This window comes from Rana temporaria, chromosome 1 (genome assembly GCF_905171775.1).
Source record: "Rana temporaria chromosome 1, aRanTem1.1, whole genome shotgun sequence".
Taxonomy (NCBI): domain Eukaryota; kingdom Metazoa; phylum Chordata; class Amphibia; order Anura; family Ranidae; genus Rana; species Rana temporaria.
In genome coordinates, this window is record NC_053489.1 from 319,091,244 (window position 1) to 319,107,891 (window position 16,648).

The 16,648-nt window shown below is 44.1% G+C and overlaps 1 protein-coding gene across 1 annotated transcript; it reads left to right on the plus strand.

Annotated features, from left to right (window-relative positions):
- The first annotated feature begins 1,794 nt into the window (after window positions 1–1,794).
- RPS6 (ribosomal protein S6) lies at window positions 1,795–15,277 on the plus strand. The gene is made up of 6 exons (XM_040359860.1): window positions 1,795–1,903; window positions 5,515–5,646; window positions 5,804–6,014; window positions 6,124–6,270; window positions 14,434–14,591; window positions 15,147–15,277. Exons 1-6 carry the CDS (start codon window positions 1,898–1,900, stop codon window positions 15,240–15,242), a joined length of 750 nt encoding a protein of 249 aa, XP_040215794.1. The 5' UTR covers window positions 1,795–1,897; the 3' UTR covers window positions 15,243–15,277.
- The last annotated feature ends 1,371 nt before the right edge of the window (window positions 15,278–16,648 follow it).

Consider the following 16,648-nt stretch of genomic DNA (forward strand, 5'->3'; position numbering starts at 1 on the left):
TGGGATCTATGGGGGACCGTGCTCTAAAGGGGGTCTATGGGGACCCTGGTCTGCTCTAAATGGGATCTATGGGGGTCTGTGCTCTAAAGGGGGTCTATGGGGACCCTGGCCTCCTCTAAAGGGGATCTATGGGGACCATGCTCTAAAGGGGTGTCTATGGGGACCCTGGCCTGCTCTAAAGGAGAACTATGGGGGACCATGCTCCAAAGGGGGGATCTATGGGGACCCTGGCCTGCTCTAAAGGGGGATCATGGGGAGCCTGCTCTAAAGAGGATCTATGGGGACCCTGCTCTAAAGGGGGTTCTTAAGGGGGTTCTAATTTAAAATGTACCTTGGTGTCCTTCACTAAGGTCTGTACTTTGGAAAATGTCCACCATAGCCTTGGTCTGTGCCTATTCCTGCATTACAGAATAATGGCACCCAAAAGCGCGTCGGTCATTCTGCCATGATTTGGGATAGATTCTGCCCATGATCCCAACTTGCGAAATGTGAATGGGGCCTAAAAGAGATTTTACAAAAAAAAAGCTTATTATAGATCATCAAAAATACCTACCATTTGTATTGATATTACAACGATGATGTTATAAAATGAAAGAGCATGCTGCGATCATAGACCTCCTTTAATTATTTGTATTAGCATGATTATAATGATATTATTATTTTTTTATATCTAAACATGTATACTTTCTAGGATAACTGTTGCCAAAAAAAAAATATATACCATGTTAGCTACAAATAAAAGATATCTGCCTCTCTTACCTGAATAACAGGACTCTAATAAATGTATTTATCATACAACATGATAAGTCTGTTTCATTGCCAGTGCACACATCCTTTGGTGAGATCCATAGAGCCATAAACCATTTGAGTAGGGCTCTTTATGTGCCCGTTGGTGTGTTTTCTTGTTTTTGTTTTTTGCTTTCTATCTACATATTGTATTTTTGATGTTCACCTGTATATTATGATTTTGTATTAAATTGTTGTTCATGTTTGATATCTTATATTTCTTTTTTTCTGTCCCCTTGTAGCCAATATACGCCTTACAGCTCCTGAAGAAGCAATATGGTGAAACATGTAGAGCCAAACAGGCAGTACAGCGCGGTTTCTCTATTGACCATTTCATTGATTTGCACAGCATTTAACTTGTCACTATTATTTATTTATTTATTTATTTTTTTCTGTTCCTTGGCACTTTGAATATTTACCTTTTAATTCATCACAGCTACATATCGCCTTATATGCATATTATTGTTCCTTATCTTATTATCTATCTATCTATCTTATTATCTGTCTGTCTGTTTATCTATTTGTCTAACTATCTATCTGATTATCTATTTATCTCTCTATCTATCTCTGTCCTATCCAATCTATCCCTCTGCAGATTTCATTGTCTGCGAGTGACGTTGGGGGGGGGGGTTGGGATTTTGTTTGCGCCCCCCCAAAAAAATGGAGCCCCAGCCGCCTTTGCTTACCATGTGGTGATAATTGTATTTGTTTTTCTTTATTTTTGAGCTTTAACATTGTTCACTCTTTTTAACATTTGGTTATAAACAAAAATAATGTTTTATTAAAAAATATATTGACCTGTGGCATCATTAAAACCCCCCTTTCCAGTAGTTCCCTACAATATTTTCTAGTTTTGAATGTGGGTGCCTCGATCTCCTGAATTAGTGTGGTAGTTTCAATATGTATACTTTCCAGGATAACTGTTGCCAAAAAAAATAAAATCTAGCTACAACTAAAAGGCGAGAGCCCTCCCTCCAGCAGAGGGCGCGTATGCTCGGGCTCCCCGTTCTCGTGTGACGTCACGTAGGCCGCTCTCCTCTTCCCTATGTGAGCTCGCTGCACGGAAGTTCGGCCTCTTTCCGGCGGGGGACCTGAGATAGGCTGTGCAGACATGAAGGTGAGCCTGGGAACGAGGGACTGAAATGTTGGCTTGTACCGTTTTGTCGTGGGTGATATAGTGTGGGCACTGTGCGGCTGAGTGTATGGAAGGCAGCGGTTGGCTGCTGGGGCGACTCGGTGACTGTTTAGAGGTCGGATGGCAGCGGATTGTGTGGGGACCGGAGCCGGCAGAAGTTAGACGGAAACATGGCGGCGGTGTGGGCTATGTACACGTCCTGCCAGCGTGTACTGTGGGTTGTTCAGTGTGCTGGAGAGTGAATGGCAAGGCGTGTGTGTGAGAGTAGACCCGGAATACGCTGTATACAGGCCTCGTATAGAGGTCTATGTCGGTGCAGGAGACTGCTGAGTGCCATTCATTCCTCCGTGTATACTGAAGGGAAAACCTGCCTAACTTTCTGTCATATTGCTGTCTCTGGGAGCCACACACCCAAGGCTTCCTATTGGGAATAACCTGCCTTGTTTACTAGAGGTAAACTCATAACTGGATAATGTTTGAAGCACTGGGCATCATGAACAGTTACCATGAATTAAATAAAATATTCCTTTTCATCTTTAAATATGCCTTTACTGCACTTTTATTGATGGTTGCATGGCATTCCTCAGGGTGGGCTTACTGATGGCACGAACAGCGGACCAAGCCTGGTTAACAAACTGCTTGTAGCTTCTATTGGGTGACAGGATAACACAGGAGCACTGGGGACAAAACATTGTCACACTATACCACGAATTGGCTGAGCAAGGATCTTAGATGACCCCCCCCTGACTTTTTTTTTTACTATAAGGACACCTACCTGACCAGGGTCCTCACCTGAGCCAATTCTTCAATTGGGTGACAGCATCTTAAGTAATGGAAACCTGTGAATGGTCCTCCAGTCCAGAATGCGGAGTGGGGCAAACTTTGGCTCAAATCACTGAGTTGTATCTGAACGGAAGTGGGTACGGGAGGTTGGGTAGTTTACAACTAGCAGAACTTTCCCTTGTTCTTTTTGGATGAAGTTCTGCTTTAAGGTAGGAGGAGTTTACTACAGGTACATATGCCGATCAGCCATAACATTTATGACCACCTGATATTGAGAAGGTTTCCCCTTTTGATACCAACACAGCCCTAGTCTGTCGAGACATGCATGCCACTAGATCTTGTGGTGTCTGGCTCCAAGCCATTAGTAACAGGTTGTTTTGGTCCTGTTTGTTGAGAGGTAGGGCATCTATTGATTGGGCTTGTTTTTCCAGTGCATCCCATAGATCAGGGGTGTCAAACTCAATTTCATTGTGGGCCGCATCAGCATTATGATTGTCCTCAAAAGGGCCGGTTGTATCTGTAAGATTAGATGTCCAGCGCATCCCCTCCCCTTTACATTAGATGTCAAGAGTTGAGTCCCCCACTCTCCCTTACATCACAGTGCACCCCGTTTCCTTATGCTGCTGTTGGGAAGAAGCTGGATGCATTGCTTGAAAGCAGAAAGTAAGGGTCTAGAGTAGGACCAGAGGAGGGCTGGAGCTATCTTGCAGCTGTAGGAGAGGTGCGAGGGCCACATTAAATGGCCTGGAGGGCTGGATTTGGCCCGCGGGCCTCGTGTTTGCCACCTAGGTCATAGATGCTCGATTGGATTAAGATCTGGCAAATTTGGAGGCCAAGTCAACACCTCACACTTGTGTTCAAGCCATTTTTGAACCATGTTTATGTCGGGGTGCATTATCCTGCCGAAAGAGGCCATTGCTATCTGGAAATACTGTTTCCATAAAGGGGTGCTCTTGGCCAGCAATACTGTTTTTAGGTAGGTTCTATGTGTCAAGTAGCATCCAGATAAATGACAGGACCCAAGGGGTTGTCCAACGTATCACTCTGCTGGGTTGCCTTCTTCCCGTATTGCATTCTGGTGCCATCTTTCTTATGTAAGCAATGTGCACACACCTAGCCATCCACAAGATGTAAAATAAAATTGGATTCATTAGACCAGATGTCCTTCCATTGCTCTATGGTTCAGTTCTGCACCTTTTGGTTGTGGACACGGGTCTTGCCATTCTAATTTGGTCCTTGTCAGTCACTCAAATCCTTACACTTGTACACTTTTTTTTTCTGCTTTTAAAGCGGGGGTTCACCCTATAGCATAAAATTAGGCATAGTAGCGCGAGCTACAGTATGCCTGTATTTATTTTTTTAGCCCCGTACTCACTGTGCAATCGTATATTGAAGATTCCGACTCCCCGCGGGGAATGGGCGTTTCTATCCAGAGGGAAGGTGATTGACGGCCGGCTCTGGCACGTCACGCTCCCCGAAGACAGCCTGGGACAGCTTCTGCACCCGCCAGCAGAACACAATGGCTCTGCAGGAGGGATTCCGTCATCAACACTGACTGTTGGGGGAACTTGTCACTTTTTACTTTCCTTTAACCCGTGGTAAAGGATTTACCCCCTTAATGACCAGGCCAATTTTTGCAATATGGCACCGCAACACTTTCACTAACAATTGCGCGGTCGTGCGACATACCAAAATAAAATCTCCCCCCCCCCACACACACAAATAGATAGAGCTTTCTTTTGGTGGTATTTGATCACCTCTGTGGTTCCTGAGCACTAGGCACAGCAGATCTCAGTGTTGTCTCCTGCCTTGTTTACCTTGATTACCCCCCCCCCCCCGTTCTGCCTCTGTGTAGCGATTGCGGGTGGCTGGCAGACATCGAGTCCGCAAGACCCACTCATGGGCCCACAGTATCTATTGCATGAAACGAAGTACAGGTTCATCGTTTCGCGCAATAGAGCTGCCCTGCCGTAGTATGAGGATGGTCTTTAAAGCGGGAGTTCACCCATTTCTAAAAAAAAATTTTTTCTTCCCCTAGATTCCTGCTCGTTCGGTCTAGGGGAATCGGCTATTTGTATTAAAATAGGTGCAGTACTTACCCGTTTTCGAGCTGCATCTTCTTCCGTCGCTTGACAGTGATTGACAGTCTTCCGAGAGGCTTCCGACGGTCGCATCCGTCGCGTCACTCGTAGCCGAAAGAAGCCGAACGTCGGTGCGGCTCTATACTGCGCCTGCGCACCGACGTTCGGCTTCTTTCGGAAAATCGTGACGCGATGGATGCGACCGTCGGAAGCCTCTCGGAAACCTGTCAATCAAGAAGGAACGCCCATACCCGGAAGCGACGGAGAGGATGCGTCTCGTAAACGGGTAAGTACTGCACCTATTTTTAAATAAATAGCCGATTCCCCTAGTAATAACGAGCAGGAATCTAAGGGGGAAAAGTGCCCTCTAAGGGTGAACCCCCGCTTTAAGAGGCTAATCTACAAGCGTGTCTTTGGAGTGTGAGAGGAAACCCATGCCAGCACAGGAAGTGCATGCAGGTAGTCCGTATTCACACCATGAAGACCCCAGGGCTGCAAGGCAGAATTGCTAAGCCTCTGTGTTGCCCCAAAGGGTCACCAGTACTATTTTTTTAACAAAAGCTGTAGATTCATAGATATTAAAACTGGTGTTTAAATGAACATGTTAATACCTGTGAGACTTTTCGTAGTGGGTTTTTGTAGACCTAGTGCACATAAAATTCTGTAGCTGTGATTTTATTTATTTTTCATACACTGGGCCTTACCACTTCTTTGTTTTTGTTTTTTTAGCTTAATATCTCTTTCCCAGCCACTGGCTGCCAGAAGCTGATTGAAGTTGACGATGAACGCAAGCTGCGTACTTTTTATGAGAAACGCATGGCCACAGAAGTTTCAGCTGATCCTTTGGGTGAGGAATGGAAGGTAAGGAATTGTGTTTTTTTTTTTTTTTTTTGCTTTGCAGGTTGTGTGATGTCTAATAAGTTTAGTATTTGGATTTATGTATGCGTTTGGCACACAAACTGTGCATTGTCTGATTAACATTGCAGAATGATAATCTAAACTTTGGTTTTTGTTATAGGGATATGTAGTGCGCATCAGTGGAGGCAACGATAAGCAAGGTTTCCCCATGAAACAGGGAGTTCTCACCCATGGCCGTGTTCGTCTGCTATTGAGTAAGGGTCACTCCTGTTACCGCCCCAGGAGGACTGGCGAGCGCAAACGCAAGTCTGTGCGTGGCTGTATTGTAGATGCCAACTTAAGTGTGTTGAACTTGGTGATTGTCAGGAAAGGTGAGTAATATGTTTATCCACAGGCATTTTTCTGTCAGTATGTCAAGCATTACACGATTAACACTTATGGTATACATTTGGTTTGATTATACTGGTTTTTACTTTGTAGGTGAGAAGGACATCCCTGGCCTCACAGACAACACTGTTCCACGTCGTTTGGGTCCTAAAAGGGCAAGCAGAATCCGCAAGCTCTTCAACCTGTCTAAAGAAGATGATGTGCGCCAATATGTGGTTAGAAAGCCTCTTGCTAAGGAAGGTATGTTTAATAGCCTGCTTAATATTATATACACAATTTCTCTGCTGGTCGAATGGTGTTGGCATTTAGACCAAGGAGTGGTAGGGGACCTGAGACCAAATATCCTTAAAGTGGTTGAAAAGTTTTTTTTTTTTGTGTGCAGCTCCCTTAATACTTGCCCAATCCATGTATTGTTTTCCTCGCCATTTCAGCACATCCTTCTGTGGGTGTCCTCTAGGTTATTACTAATGATTTCTGTAGCATTTGAGCAAATCTGCGCTGGCGAGCTTGTTTAGTTGAGGAGCATACAGATGCAACCTGCAACACTTATGATTTGTCATTGTAGAACACCACTGGATAGTGGAGTCGACATGAACTGTGGAATGGCTCCTCCCCTTCAGCATCAAACTTCAGCTATGGAGCAGTTAATATACCCCTCTGGGCTCATCTAATTTTTGTTAAAACTGTGATCTGGCAATTTTTTTTTCTTTTCTCTGGATTGGATGGGTTTTGGTTGTTTTTTTTTTTTTTTTTTGTTTCAATTTGCATAGTTCAAATAACTGGTTGCCATATAATACACTTGATTTTATGTGCAAACGTTCTGGGATGTATGAAACATTTAGCTAAAGGCGTTGTTTTTTAGGTTTTTTTTTTTGCTTTTTTATTCCACGGAGTTTCATGGTTTAAGAAATGCACAAAAAGCGTACAAGGATTGCTTTTAGTAACAAAAAAAAGCAAACTTTTAACCACTTCCCACCCGGTCAATTGCATATTGACGTCTGGGAAGTGGTTCAGTTATCTATCCTGACTGGGCGTCATATGACATGGCGGTGCGTGTCCGTGGGGGTGCGCGGCGATTATGGTGTATCAGTCTGACAGCCCGCATCACCGATCGTGATATGGAGGCTCCTTACCACGTGTCACAGCTGATCATCGCGTGAACCAGGAAGTGTCGGTAAACAGCATTTCTCGGTTCACGCTGACAGAGCCAATTGGCAGCTCTCCCTGTCAGAGGGGGGGTCTGTGCTGATAATTGGCACATTGATTATCAGCACAGCCCCCTCTAATGTAAACATCCCCTGCAAACAAGTCCCCAAATAATAAACTATGCAAGTGCCAATCGCTGCCCACCACAGTGCCAATAACTGCCCAGCAGTATCACCTGTCTATACCTCATCTTCAGTGCTGCATATCATTGCTGCCCATCAATTCTACATATCAGTGCTTGTTGGTGAAAGGGGGAAAACAAGATTTTATGACCAAAACGAAAAAAATAAAACAATTTTGGTCCTTTTTTTTTAGTTTAGCAAAAAAAAAAAGCAGAGGTGAAAAAATCCAAAAAATAGAGCTTTCTTTTGGTGGTAAGAAAATTAAAGCAATTTTAGTTTGGATACAATGTTGCATGACTGCGCAATTGTCATTCAAAGTAAGACGGCTCTAAAAGCTAAAAATTGTCCTGGGCAGGAAGAGGCGTAAGTGCTTTGTATTGAAGTGGTTAACCGCATAAGGACCGCCTCACGCTGATATACATTGGCTGGGCATAAGCGATCCGGGTCACAGAGCTGAAGAATGGGGAGAGGTAAGTGTAAACCTCTCCCGTGCTTCCTAGTGAGCCCTGTCACTGATCGTCTGTTCCCTCTCATAGGGAACGACAATCGGTGACATCACACGCCAAGCCACGCCCCCTATAGTAAGAAACACACATTAGGTCACACTTACACACCCCCCCCTTTACAGGTTAACCCCTTCACTGCCAGTGTAATTTTCACAGTAATCGGTGCATTTTTATAGCACGGATTACTGTGAACATGACATGGTCCCAAAATAGTGTCGAATGTGTCAGCCATAACGTCGCAGTCACGGTAAAAAATCGCTGATCGCCACCATTACTAGTAAAAAAAAAAAAAAATTAATAAACATGCCATAAAACTATCCCCTATTTTGTAGACGCTATAAATGTTGGGGATGATTATAGTCAAAAATATTGCAATTTTTTTTTCAAAATGGTTGCTCTATTTTTGTTGGCGCAAAAAATAAAAACCGCAGAGGTGATCAAATACCCCCCAAAAGAAAGCCATTTGTGGGGGAAAAAAGGACGCCATATTTGTTTGGGAGCCACATCGCACGACCGCGCAATTGTCAGTTAAATCAACGCAGTGTCGAATCGCAAAAAAAGGGCCTGGTCCTTTGGCTGCAAAATGGTCCGGAGCTTAAGTGGTTAAAGAACCAAAACTCACACAGGAGTTTTGGACAATGTAAAGATATATTAGTCTAGTCCGGGGATGTCCAAAGTCCAGCCCGCAGTCCGGCTTTGAATGGCCCGCCTGGTTTTTGAGTGTGCTGCAGGATCCGAGGAGAGAAGGGCTGTCGGATGAGCCACATCTGCCGATCCCCCTGCTAAACTATACATCGGCACTGTGAGAAGCTCCGTCAGCCCAAGTGAAAGTGCAGGGTAGTGTGCTGTGCTCTCTGCTTCCACCTAGAGTGCAGTACCCGGCTGAATGAGGAAACTGGAAAGGTAATTCGTTTTAAAAGGGCTTTGTGCGCGTGTCTGTTACTTTTAATCCGGACCCCCAATTCATGTAACATCAGAACTGCTTTTGTAGGGCTTGTTTGTGATGGCTGCCAGGACTGCTGCTCCTCTGAAAAGCAATCATGCACAGATCACTTTTCAGAGGCATTTGACAGGCAGTAAAGAGGCATTATGTTGCCTCCTCGACACCTGTTTAAAGCCTGTAAATGCAGCATCACTATACCGCAACAGTGCAATGCACACAGTTGCAGGGCAGTGCAGCCCCATTCAGTCTGGTTATACCTTCAGCTACGGCATGTTTACACCCCCAGCTGCTGCCTCTGCAGCGAAGGGGGGAAGTTGGGGGTGGTAAACAGCTGAACCATGTGGCTTTACTGCCCCTCCAACATGACATGTGAACAAGCCCTTGGTTTCACATCTGTGTGGCTGCGCGTAGGACAGCCCATTAATTTCATTGGGCTTCCCACAAAAATGCAGGGAAAGAAGTCCCTGACTTTTTTTTTTTTTTTTTTTTTTTTCCTGCACCAAAAGCACCCCAGGTTTTCCAATGTGTGGGGGTACCCCTAAAAAGCCGAGCATTCGTCGGACGAGCGCTACAAAGGCAAGAGAATTCTTGTTGAGCAGTGTATTAATGCTCGAACGGACACACTTGGACCGAATTCTAATGGTTCTAAGAATGTCAGGCAAATGGTAACCTCACGCATGTTCACTTCATCAAATCTGTCCCTCTTTGAAAAAAATTTGGACACCCCTTTGTTAACCCCTTTGAAAGCAATATGGTTAAATTAAAAACATTGTGGAATATGTTATTAAAATGTATATTAAAAAAAAAAAGTAAATTTAACTCCCTGCTGCCCTGCACACACCTGCAAATGCAAACTCTACCCAGGGTGCACATGTGTATATAAATTATGATTGCATCACTCGTCGGGTATCGCTGTGAAAGTCTGTGAGGGAAATCTAGCACCAGAGCTCACAGGTAACTCTAAACAGCTGAGCTGTAAAGGCTTTTAAAGCATAGCCAAAATATTTTTTAGGTTCCATTGTTTTGTGCAATATTACTGCGCATGCAGTTTTAAAGTTCCACTGTTTTGTAAGTTATTAACCGGCAGCTACAAAAAGTGTAACTGCTGAATGTTTTGATAAAATCACTTGTCCAGCGATGCGGCTGCCTGACCGAAGCCTTGCACCTCTCCCTCCTCCGGCACAGTTGCTACTGTGGGCACGCATGCACTCTCCTAATAGCTAGGCAATCTTTTGTGACGTGTCGCAGAAGATTGCAGAGAGGCAGGGGTTGCCTAGGCGGCTACGCGATGGAAGGAGGAAGTGGGACAGGAAGTACCTATCGAAACCTCTGTCTACGGGACTGGAAAACTAGTCTTGCCTACCTGATCCTCTGTGCCCATTGTGTAGGCACTTTTGGTTATGGAGACAGAGCTGTTGGGTTGCCCCTGCTGACCTGATATGCAGCAACCTGCGATGCACTGTGTTCTAACAAAACTTTTCCAGAAATTTGAGCTACAGTAGCTCTTCTGTTTAAAAGGGGTGGTAAAAAGGGATGGCAGAACCACAGGGTGTCAGCCTAACATAAAAACACCATAAAATCAGTAATTTTAAAAGTCCATATAAAAGAAAAAAAACAAACGGTTCAGGCAGATTGTTCTGTAGAGGTAGAAGCATAACTGTTTTTTATGAATGACAAAAAGGAACACACAAGTGTCATCCAAGTGTAGTGGTTCAATCGCTCTGTATTGCGCCAAAATCAAGCAACTCGCAAAAACAATAAGAAGGTAACGCTCATCTGTCCTTCGTCTGGTTTGTTTGCTTCCGTTATGGTGGTGGGGAAAAAGACACCATAGGTACCCATGGGGTGTTCCCTGCCGGGGGACTAGAGGCTTTTGGGTACAGCAAGCGAGGCGTATGCGGTAGCACCGATGTGGCTACGTGTATGCGGAGCATGCAATCTCCTTACTCCAGACCATCTTTTTTTTATATATATATATATATATATATATATATATATATATATATATATATATATATATATATATATATATATATATATATATATATATATATATATATATATATATAATATTTTTTTAATACCATATGTCCAGTTTGAGCTCCCCTGGTGCACAAATGAGTCTTGGCTGACCATGGTAGCGTTTCTGTAGGTACTGACAACCGCAGATTGGGAAAATCCCACAAGAATTTGTTTTGTAGTTGCTCTGAATCAGTCTAGCCATCACTGTTTGGATTGCTTTTTGGGGGGGGGGGGGGGGGTTATTTTTCTTCCAACCTGAAAGTTAACGTGCTTGTATGCATCGCATTCCTTCCAGTGCCGAGCTGTCACCGCTGCAGGCGCTTCCATCTTCACCTTGTCTTACTTGCTGGTCTGTAGACTTCGGCTGTGTGACTGGCCAGAGCTGCGATGACTTCACTCCCGCGCATGAACGTGGGGGCCGCAGTTTGTGGCACAGGACTCTAAAGCAAGGGTAGGCAATTTCGGCACTCCAGCTGTGGTGAAACTACATATCCCATCATGCCTCTGCCTCTAGGAGTCATGTCTGTGATGGGGTCTTGCCATGTCTCATTGTACCCTTACTATACCCTTGTTTTAAGTGGCCATTCCTTCAAATTGCATGCGCTGGTTACGTCGCACACTGTGTGTACAGTAAATGTCTCCTAAACAGGGCACATTTAGGAGATATTTACAGTACCTATATAGGTAAGCCTTATTATATTATAGACAGTGCTGCTCCCTGGCAGTATATTTAACAAATCATTTTGTCTTTCTAACAGCATTGTCGGGAAAGGGAACTATCTGACCTCGCTGCTTAGCAATGAAAGGACAGATTGTACATGTGGTCCCCTAAAGCAGGGTTTGAAAAATTTGTATAGAATCTAGTAGCCAGCTAAAAGTTTTTTTTTTTTCCCCATCTTCTGCTCGACACCAAGAACTGCCATGTCCAGGGCGTCGGGCAAGAAGAATTGTTCACGCCTGATGCCAAGCGAAAGACTAATATAAAAAAATAAAATTAAGGTTTTGCCAATAGGATATTTTTCTCCTTCACTGATGTGCGCTGATAGGCAGCACTGATAAACGGCACGTGCCAGCTGCTGCAGTGTAGCCCAAGCGCCAGGACGCAACTTTCGGTCGCTGTTGCAACCTGGCGCCTGGGCTTTGTCAAGCCCTAAAGGAATAATAAACATTTAAAAAGACTAGTGAGAATTCATGAAGTCCCTGTCCTGGCAGTTTTCTTAAAGCGAATCTTCGCCCTTAAAAGTTTGCTTTAATGCCTTTCCAAAAAGTGGGAGGAGGGAAGGAAGTGGGTATCCACTTTGACTGCCTAGGGAATTTGAGTGAAAGTTCTCTCCTCCCCGCAGCCTTCTGGGACACATCACAGGTTCCAGAAGGCTGCAGGGTCCACTCGCAAAGCTGCAAGTAGCCACTTCCCTTAGTAAACCCGTTGGTGCCAGGTACCTGACGTAGCACAGGCCTGGGTGAGGATGGCGCTGGATCCTTGGACAGGCGAGTGTCCTATTCCTTATTTTTAAACGGAAGAACCTGTTTAACGCTGTGATGCTGCTCCTTTTGAGATTTGAGTTTTTATACCTATGGAGATAGTCTTTAGAAGTCAACTGGGGACTCAAAAGTAGCTGGTTATTGGCATTAAAAAAAAAAGAGCTAAAAGTAGGGGTACAACGGATCGTCACCGATCCGTGATCCGAACGGGTCACCCCGTTCGGATCGGCACACCACGCGGAGCGCTCACGGATTGGCCACCATCGTGTGTCACCTCCAGCTCAGAATGTATACCCGAGAGACAAACCCAGCGCTCACTGGGCGGAAAACCAATCACAGAGCGGGGCTGGAAGTGTCCCTCCCTGCGCCATGTTGTGATTGGCGGAGCCGGCTGGAGGAGGGCGTGGGCGGGGTTGTTGCCGAAAGTAGCCGAGTGTGGAGTTGTAGTTACTCGGCGCTCTCTGTGTGTAGCTGGTGGCTTGGGGGGGGGGGGGGGCCCAGACGGGCAGCTCACCTCCATAGAACGCTCTCCTTTTACCCGGTCCTCAGTGTAGTTCGGTGGCCGCTCAGACTGGCATAGCTCCGTGTCACACGCCCTGCCCAGAGCCTCTTCTTACCGCTGAGGTGGAAGAGTGCTCCCCTCATCTGCAGTAATGCATTCCTCCATTAGTGGGCACCTCACACTCTCAGACTTATCTACAGGTGAGTAGTGACTTTGTATAGGAGTCCTCCAGTCATCCTGTCCTGTGATATGAGAGTCCCATGTAGTGACCCCTCTCCCTATATGTCTGTTACTGTTATTGGAGTTCTCCTTTTAACCTGTTGCTGATAATGTGACACACGTGTGGTGGTGGGGATGGCGAATCGTAGCGCACACATGACAGCCGAGGTTTCTGTAATGAGAGCGTGCTCACTATCACCCAGGTGACCGCACTGTCACAGACACTATGATTTCTAGGATGAGCTCCTGATCATGTGATGGCCAATCCCAGCAACTATGTGATCGAGAAGTCCATCCCAGCTCTGGGTCTAAGATAGGGGTGCAACGGATCGTCACCGATCCGTGATCCGAACGGGTCATCTTGCCCCACCCCTGTGTGCTTGTCAGAGCCCAGAGCACAGCGTGACACGCCTCCCCGCCTCAGCGTGCTCACTACAGTCCCGGGACTGCCTGCAGACATGTGGAGACATCATCTGTGAGCTCTGCCGGTAGGAGCTACACCATCACCCGGGGAGCATGGCTGTCTTTACACCAGAGGAGGGGGGTGGGGGTGACACCGGAGTAATAGTGAATGTGATTAGGGGGCAAGTGGACATCTTTTATTACACCCAACAGAGTTTTAGATTCAGTTATTTTCATCACAAAACAGAGCTTATACACTTAAATACAATATTTGTAAATCCGACGGACTGTTTAAATGTTAAATTTAATGTGAAAATCAGAGGTGTTCTGTCACATTAGCAATAAACAGTCCGTCGGATTTCCAAGCACTGTATTTAAGCACATAAGCTCCGTTTTGTGTTGAGAATAACTGTGAAATCTAAAACTCTGGTGGGTGTAACAAGATTTGTCTTTTTTTTTTTTTTTTTTTTTTTTTTTTTGCCGAACCGAAAATGATCCGATCCGTGACCACTGATCCGAGGATCGATCCGATCCGTGAGTTTTCTGATCCGTTGCACCCCTAGCTAAAAGTGATCTTTTCTACTACCAGGGAAGATAAAACGGAGTATGTGGTGTGGGCTTTGTTGGCAACAGCTCCATTCTATCCAATTTGATTTCTTTCCATGTTTTTACAAATGATCTTAGATTTATCAAACTGCTATATATTTTGTGACTGCATGCTTGTGTATACAACTTTTAATCATTCAGGCTGGCTATTCCTAGAAGTCTGGGTTATAGGCTGGTACCTTCGGGTGATTAAACATGGGGAATAATCCTTTGAAGACAGGCCCCCTGAGCAAAGTATGGCATCAATGTATGACAGAATACCCCCCCCCCCCCTCAAAATATCAACAAATATTGAATGGCAAAAACCTGTTTGCAATGAACAAAGTGCTCTATTTCATCCAATTTAAACAATGTAGGTGGCAGATTATTGATTATAACTTTCATTGTCCCTAGGGAAGAAGGCCAGGACTAAGGCCCCCAAGATCCAGCGTCTTGTAACGCCTAGAGTTCTTCAACACAAGCGCAGACGTATCGCCCTGAAGAAGCAGCGCACTCAGAAGAATAAGGAGGAAGCATCAGAGTATGCCAAGCTCCTTGCTAAGAGAACAAAGGTACGTTCAATAATTCCACTTCTCTGAAACCAAATCTCCCAGGGTCTTTGTAAAGTGTGCATTTTTTTCCATGAGTCATAATTTAGCTGTCTTAAAGTCATGTTTTTGCTCTCAAGTTGCTAAAAATCAACTTGGTTTTCCCATTATGGCTTTGCTACATAAACTGTTGGCGCTATGTAAATCCTGTATAATAATCTTGGTTAAAGCGGAAGTAAACCCATCGATTTGATAGTTTAAAAAACAGTCAACATTCCCGGCATGCTGGAAATGCTAGATGTCACATTTGCTTGTGCTCTCAACCAAACTGTCAAACCATCCAATGGCTGGTTTCATAACTGATCACATGTGCAGCATCATGGCAGTTGCAGATTAAACAGAGGCAAAGATGGCAGCTTCCTTGGCTGAAAACAATAGGAGGGTTTACTTCCACTTTAAGGAGTCTATCCCACGTTTAGCTTAGTGTTGTACTATCCATTAAATTTTCTAGCAGGCCTCATTTCAGCTGAATGCCAACTGATTTATTTATTTATTTATTTATTTTTATCCTCCCTTTAGGAAGCAAAGGAGAAGCGCCAGGAACAGATTGCCAAGAGGCGTAGACTTTCATCACTGAGAGCCTCCACATCTAAATCTGAATCCAGCCAGAAATAAAGCCTCATGGTTTAAATAAATTTGTTGTAAATGATCAACTTGTGCAAATTTTTCTTTTTTAAAGGCTTTGGTGTCTACAAAATCTTAGTGCATACGCTATTGACTTAATCTGGGTGTTGGGGGGGGGGGGGGGGGGGGGGATTTGGTATGCGCAGATTTAATTTGGTTTATATGACTTGATGGTATTTAGAAATTTGCTTAGTAATATAATGTGGGGTTATTTAAGATTCATTGGCAAACGTTGCTGCCGCCTTTTTGTTTAGCCAGCAGCCACATATTTTGAGGTGGCTCTTTCCTGCTGTCTTTGAATTCTGACTGACTTCCCTGCTGTCAGAATACACTGATCAGTGCTGCTATTGGCAGCATGCTCTGATCCTAGTGCTTGTTTTCTAACAGGGCCCCTTTAACAGAAGTTGGTCTAACGACCAGCTTCCGTTGCACAGGAAAGTGGTGCATGCAGATCTAAATTCAGTCAAGTTTCAATTCGTTCATGTATGGCCAAATTCAATCTTGTTAAATTACACAATATGTAAATTTAGGCAATTGTGTGGAATGTGCAAGCAAATGGCTAAGCCAGAAATGTGGATATTTTGGTTGCAGCGTGCATTTTATTGCACACACATTTTGAAAATGCAGCCGTGTTTAACTTTTCTAGCTGCTTTTGGTGCTATAAGGCTCGCTAAACATTTGCAAACCTTTTAGAAAATTGAGTGACTTTGATGCCAAATATTTTATTAAAATTTTTGAATAAGAGCAAAAATGAATATAACAAATTCACATTGTGTAACCAACGATAATGGATGCAATAAATACCATAGATAGCATTGAATAATCAAATTAATAACTTTGCTATATATAGTAAGTTGTACAGCAAAGGGGGGGTAGGGAAAAAGAGGGGAAGAGAAGTGGGATAGAAATCATGCAATACATTGTGAAATAAAAGTAGAACATACAAGATAGCAATCAACATACAAGATAGCAATCAATCTGAGAATGTTATGAAGAAGCATTAGATAAGCGACTAAATTCAGCCAACACGCCCATTTATCATAACATTTAGTGGGAGTGTCTTTCGTCTGACAGATTAGATTTTCCATGTCGGCAATATGTTCAATTTTTCTCAGCCATTCAGATACGGAAGGGGGAGTTCGATTTTTTCCAATGAATAGGAATGCATAGCTTAGCGGCATTAATAAGATGTGGTAGGATTGATTTTTTTTTTTATAGGCAGATTGCGATAGAGAACTATGGTGTAATAAATATTGAGCAGCTGTAAAATTAGGGACAAAAGTTGTAATGTGAGAGATTAAATCATGAACGTCTTTCCAGAATGGTTGTATGTAGCTACAGTCCCACCAAATGTGTAATAGTGTAGAAAATTTAGTGACTTTGAAGCAACCGTCAGC

What these genes read in the sequence shown, in the direction of transcription:
- RPS6 (XM_040359860.1), top strand. An exon ending in CTTGGTGATTGTCAGGAAAG is followed by an intron (nt 6,015 to 6,123) that starts GTGAGTAATATG and finishes TTTACTTTGTAG; the next exon opens with GTGAGAAGGACATCCCTGGC. An exon ending in TCCTTGCTAAGAGAACAAAG is followed by an intron (nt 14,592 to 15,146) that starts GTACGTTCAATA and finishes TCCTCCCTTTAG; the next exon opens with GAAGCAAAGGAGAAGCGCCA.